Raw genomic sequence first — 6,450 nt, 5'->3', positions numbered from 1 at the left:
AATCACTTCTCTTGCATGTGTATATTTCTGCACAACCTTCCAAATTCTACTTTTGCCTGAGCCAAGTTAAACTGACTTCAACCACACCCAGGGAGTTTCCTGCAGGCCTTGAAAATGCCTGGATGTAAATGTAGTAAAATTGCTTCAATTACAAAAATTACATCAAACCAGGCAAAATTGATTAATTTAAAGCTGTGGTGCTGAGAGTAACACTGGGAACTGTGTAAAGTAAAATAAATGTTTAGTATTATATTCATATGTATCTCAGCTAAGATTGATTTTACAAAAAGCAGAATCTTTCCACCCCAGTTTTACATAGCAGCAAAAATGGATTTAAACTTTAACCTCCTTTCTTCCCTCTAAAGCAAGTGGCAGGTTTTTTTCTTTTTTAACCTTGGGTATATTTCATTTAAATGCTGAGCAAGGAATTAGTAATTCATGGCATGAATTACTGGTTGTTGGCAGTAAACTTGCCTGTTGCAGGGAGGCATGAATTCCTCTGGTAAAATCTTAGCAACAAAGGAGTTGATGAAACAAATTCTTGCCAAATTACATGTGGCCAAGATTTCACCCTTGATCTGTAGGTGGAATGCAAAAAACGTTGCCTTCAAAGCCACATATATGGTTATTGGTTACAGCATGCTGCCTTCTCTCCTGCCCAGGCACAATGTCTTCTGGAACACATAGAATGTATAGAATAAGGAAGAACATTCTCCAAATTCATGAAGGGTTTTTTTCACATTGGAAAAATAAGTTGTTTTGGAGCTTGATAACTAGCAAGAGTGGCTTAGAAATGAGAAGGAAGTGGCTTTGTCACTGGTGAAACATTTCACAGTACAAAAGAAACCAACCACGTATCTGCTTTGGAGTGTAGCCAAGAGTTTTTCAGTGCTCTCTATGGATAAAAGAAGGAGTGAACACCCACCCCAAAATAGCCAGCAATTGAATGGTCAGGGAACATGTGTGGGCTGTAACAGACAGTCTTTGGCTGTGAGCTGAAAAACACATCTGATGAACAGAGTAGTGTGCTCCCCCACCGCCTCCACACTAGAAAAACCCTCCGTCAGATGATTTTCAGCCAGATCAACTGGTAGGCAACGTTTTGTTAACCACTGAGAAACTAATTCTATTTTAAAAGACGTTGTGAGTAAGTCTTACAGGACCCAGTATGGAAATGAAGTTGCTATAGCTTGTAACTCATTATCCAGACACAATCCAAGTGGTCAGTTCTGAGAGAACTCTCTTCTGATAAGTCCACCGTTGTTGATGTCTGAAGGCCACTTCCTTTTTTATGTTTCAATTTGTGCCCACTAAGGACCTCCATGAAGGACTGATATTAGTTGTGACTATTGATGTAGTCCTTACAATTAAATTGGCTGTTTGCCTTTTCTAGAACATCAGAGGATGGGAGCAGGCTCTTATTAATTATTTATTGTTTTGCTTTTTTGGCTTCCTTTCCTGAGCTAAGAATGTGGTCTTTAATAAATAAGCCTGAAATTACTTTCATTTGTTTTTTTCTGTGTGACAGACTTTCAGATGCCAGGTTAGTTTATTTGCTTTGACATTCTTATTGCATCCTTTTTATCTTGATTTTTTAATAGCTTATAAAATATGCATGATGCAGAAAAAATAGACTCATATGACAATTGCTGAATGAAATTCAAGATTTATGCCTTATTCCCAAGGCTGCAACAGGGATATTTGTAAGATTATTTGAAGTTCCAAGAAGAGGATTACAGAGGACAGCTCTTTTCAGGCACAGTAGATGTATATACTGCACAGGGCATGTTCATCATTGTAAGCAGTCAAAGCTGGCTTTATGGCCTCAGTTGAAGACTATGGCATAAAGTCCTCCAATATCTAAGAGTCGCCTGAGTGGCGCATGTTATATGTTGCATTAATGTCTATTCTCCAGACATTAATAATAAAACAAAATATCTGGTAACTGTCTTTATCAGGTATCAAAGAGTGATCCTGGCTTTTAAAATTTAAGAATAATTTAATTCACTTGAGTAAAAATATCCATCCTATACAAGTGAAACCTCACAAACTATCAGCTTTTTGCAGCCTGATAATTGTAAGTTTTCTCTTGGTTAAAACCCAAAAGGTGAAATTTCCGAAATATTTGTAGTGCATCTTTTTCAGTGCAGCTGTTTGTTTTGTTTGGTAGTGGAGTTTATAAATTACAGGTATGTGACTGGACTTATGCCAGAAACTTAATAACAATTATTTCTAATCAGTATAAATTTTGTTTTGCCAAAGTTATCTTTTTTGTTACAGAAGTTTGGAGCAAGAATTATTTCACTTGTGTTCTTTACAGTGCCAGACACATTATGATGGCTTTTGTCTAGGTTTCACCAGATTTCTGTTAACACTGACCTGCTCCTTTCTTTGCAAGTAGCCCCATCAAAATAAACAATTTGTTGTGTTGAGGAACTAGCAATTCTGGTGCATACTGTAGACATTAGTTTGCAGTTATTGGAGACATTATTAAGAAAAAATTAAGCTAGCAGAAGAGGGATACAAGGAGAGAAGTATTTGCATCTTTCAGTTGCTGATGTTTCTAGTGTTTGGATTGAAGAAAGTGAAAATGCAGCTTAATGAAAATAGGGAGACTGCAGTTCCAGAAGAGTGTACTCTACTGAGCATAATCTCAAAATTCTTCCTCTTTGGTCTACTTTGCAGTAATTTCTTTTCATTGTGTACAATAAATCTAAGTATCTTTTCCTATGGACTGATTTAGTTTTAAGGGAAAGAAAGGCTAGATTGTTCTTTTAATTAACATTCAGAACAGGCAAGGAAGGGTGGATGAAAGTTGCATCTTATTATCTGGATGAGTAAACAATAGTAAGTGCAGTCATTCCCCTGTTTGGTGCTCAAGTGGAATGCACAGAAATCCTTTCATTGATTTAATTTACCAGAAGATTTAAAGGCAAGACAGTAATTTGAAATTTTATGAGAATGTGTAATATCTCAGGTTTATGTTGCGTTTTCCTGAAGTGCAGTGGAGAATTCAGAAATAAAGTAGCCATTAATGTTTTCTTTGAGCCTGAAAATTTTATGCTTTTCAAGATTAAAGGCAGACTCCCAGCTTAATATAGTGAATTGTGATAGAGAAAAACATCCTGTCATGGCCTCTGCCAGTATGATGTCTCGAAATACAAAATAGTTATTTTGATACCTAGCTGCAAATATACTAATGATTTCAGTAGAATTGTTTCATATGTGTTTATTTTCCACGTCTATTCTGATTTACTCTATTTTGAGAGCTTTCTGCTTGGTTTGACATGTTTTGGTTTGTACACTGGTCCCTGTAGCAGACTGAGGGAAGGAGGTGCCAGTGGTGTGTGGGTTGGCAGCCAGGCCAGGTGGCATAGCTTGTGTCTGTGCTCCTGATCCATGTGCACAGCCAGTAGCCAGCACCGTGTTTAGACTGTGTTCTTGCCAACATACAGTTGAAATCCTTCTACTCCAGGGGCATTTGCTGCCCACAGACTAGCTTCCAAAGCTATGGTAAGGATGAAGGATCCATAGTTCGGATACTGCACTGCATGAGCTAAATAATCTGTAGGAGTTTCCTGTAAAGATAATTCAGCCCTTTTCCTGTCATTCAGCCAAAGGAAAACATGCTGACTCTGTATGGGACACGGTGGGTTTTTTTAATGGGAGAGTGAGTGTTGTTTCCATAACAATTACACAGCCATGCCTCTCCTAATATCATGTCTGAGAGTCAGAGTATATTATCAGGGTTCTGCAAGCTTTGTGCATTTAGATACATACCTTATCCTACTAATTAGTATATTTTTCTGAGTTAGTGTTAGCTTATGAACCTATGTTCTTATTGATGATTAGAGAAAAAAATTTCTGCTGCTAATCTCAGTGCAGATCCTTTTTTTGACTTAACCATAATTGTAATAAAATTTCAAGTAGTTCAGTGAAATTGCAGGCTTGTGTTAGAGTTAGGATATGATATATAATTCAGAACTGTCTCACGATAAATTAAGCAAATTTTGAGCTTTAAACCACCATAGGCAAAGCTACAAATATATTTTTTGTGTTGTCATGCAACCAAAAACAACCTCCAGGAAAGTTGTTTAAATTATTGTGTTACAGCAAGTCTGTTATTTGCTGCTAAACAAAACTTCCATGTCAGTGAGAAATTTTGGGGCCAATGACGCTTTGATATTTGTTGCAGATCTAGTGTGTGGTATTAAAACTACACAAAATGCTCCCTGTCATACTAGACAAACAAGCTTGAATCTTCATTGTAGGTAAAAAGGCAATGGTAAGGTAAGCTAAAAGGAAATGCCAATGGTGAGGCCTGTATATACAAAGCTAACATGTGACACTAACTACTGCCTAAAATTTCCTGAGATGCATCTCACTGCTAGGATATTAGAAGTAGCTGAAGCAGCAAAGTGAAATAATGATGATACATGTACAAATAAACCACTCTGATTTTCAGGCATAGTATATGTCACTATTATCTTTGTCATGCTTTCCTCCTTCAACTGGGAATTGCATCTTTTTATTATGTATAACCTTATGTTTTTATTCATTTTAGACAAGCTCTATATGGGACCAGGGCAACTATACCATGATCTGCAGAACCTTTTACATGACTTGAATGTACTTGGTCAAATTAGTCAATTAATAAGCAGCCTTAAAGGAAACTATCAGGTAATAAACAAAGCTGGATTTATTTTTAAAGTCTGTTCCTGTTGTAAAGTAGTATAATTGTCTCTCCCTAGGGTCTGTGTGAGACATTCTTTAGTTCTCTCTGCAAAGAGTGGAATAATTTTAACCTCTGGTAATGTATTTACTGTTAACTGTTTAGTATTATAAATAAATTACATCTGTCCTTCTAATCTTGTTTTTCTTTATTGTTTTTAAGTGTAGGCAGATACTACAAGTGTTTGCATTTGTTCAGTAGTTGATAAGCTTATATGGAAACAGAATTACATTTTTATGTTAAGAAATTATATTCTTGCTGTTAGACAAGGTAGTAGGAGGATGGCTGTTTGGAGGAAACTCTTGATACCCATCCAAGCTCATAATCCTGGCTTTCGGGGGAAAACTGCTTAAAACTAAGTGTAAATCACAAAAGGATTTTTAGGGGAATTGTGAAAGTATTTTGCTTTGGCTTTCTTCACAACCCTTTGATTTAGCTTGTATTCTGGCACAAAAATATAGTACTTAAGACTGTGGACAACTGATTCTGAAATTTGATGTTGAGACTTACAATAATTGCTTTTTTGTCTGTTTTGTATATTTTATGTATGCTTACACACAATTTTTAACTCTTACCTGCTACCACAGGTTATAAATATGTATGTGTGTGTATGAATATACAGAAGCTGAGCTTCTCTTGGGAAATCTTGGCTTCAGAGTTACGGCATTTAATAAAACATAGCATTTTGTGAAAATATGTAGTCTGAAGGAAGTTTATGGAAACAGTGTTTTTGGACAAGTATTTGAAGGTGAATTTCATCTCCATAATTGGAAATTACGTATAGCACATGTACCATAAGACATTCACCTATTAACATATACAAAACTTTTCTGCCTGTACTGCCAGTCAGAGCCAACCGCATTTTGAAAACTTAAAATTAAATCAGTGTTTTCAGGTAGAGGTGTGTAAGATAATTACAAGGGAAGAATGAGATCAACTTCTCTATTTTTGAAAAACATCTAAATTTTCATACAATTCTGCCTTTGGAACATGTATGTACTTTTGTGTTCTTGTTACTCTTGATGCTTAAAGTGTCCCTCAGGTGTGCTTTTACCCTCTGTGACAGAACACTCAGCTTGCAGTAGGTCATTGTTTAAGCACCTAAACAGATATTTAGACCACGCAGACAGCTTTCATGATGGCCCTGTAAATATTTTGTCTCAAAGATGTGAACAAAAACATATTGTCAGTATGATTTGTAGATGTTTTCATGAGACATTTTTTAGAAGCAAGATTTGTGAATTCTGGAATAAAGTAAAAGGCTTGTGGGTACACCTGATGCAAATTTACATTTTTTAATCTGGTAAATGCTTGGGAATGTCATTTGTGTATAATCAAACCCTGAGCAATTTGAGATTAAGTCATCAGATAAAATGTGTTAGCAAAAGTTGTACAGATATTTTTGAAATGTGTTTACAAATATCGCTAAAATATCCATGATTAGAATGTGGACTCATTGAAGCCCTGGTGCCAGGAATTTTGTTATATGCAGAGATCACCTTAGCTAGCCTTTTGGAAATAGACTAGTGTTGTAGGCTGGTGTTGAATCTTAGCTTTTTTAATTTTTCAGAACTTAAACCAATCTGTAGCCCATGACTGGACCTCAGGTTTACAAAAACTGATTTTGAAAAAAGAAGATGAAATCAGAGCAGCAGATCGCTGTAGAATTCAGCTGCAACTCCCAGGAAAACAGGACAAGTCAGTAGAAATCTTGATTA

General features: G+C 36.1%; 1 protein-coding gene across 4 annotated transcripts in view; it reads left to right on the top strand.

Annotated features, from left to right (window-relative positions):
- The window catches only part of ARHGEF10 (Rho guanine nucleotide exchange factor 10), a 109,867-nt gene that overhangs the window by 67,158 nt on the left and 36,259 nt on the right, over positions 1–6,450 (top strand). For all 4 annotated transcript variants that reach the window (XM_027892433.1, XM_027892432.1, XM_027892430.1 and 1 more), the window contains 2 exons: positions 4,565–4,680; positions 6,303–6,430. In XM_027892433.1, the coding sequence (XP_027748234.1) occupies positions 4,565–4,680; positions 6,303–6,430 (244 nt within the window). The remainder of the gene's footprint in view (positions 1–4,564; positions 4,681–6,302; positions 6,431–6,450) is intronic.

The sequence above is a fragment of the Empidonax traillii genome, unplaced genomic scaffold, assembly GCF_003031625.1.
Source record: "Empidonax traillii isolate 1590-97213 ecotype Southwest subspecies unplaced genomic scaffold, ASM303162v1 scaffold352:size1026972, whole genome shotgun sequence".
Classification (NCBI taxonomy): domain Eukaryota; kingdom Metazoa; phylum Chordata; class Aves; order Passeriformes; family Tyrannidae; genus Empidonax; species Empidonax traillii.
Note: the sequence above shows the minus strand (reverse complement) of the source record. Positions and strands in the feature narration are given on the sequence as shown.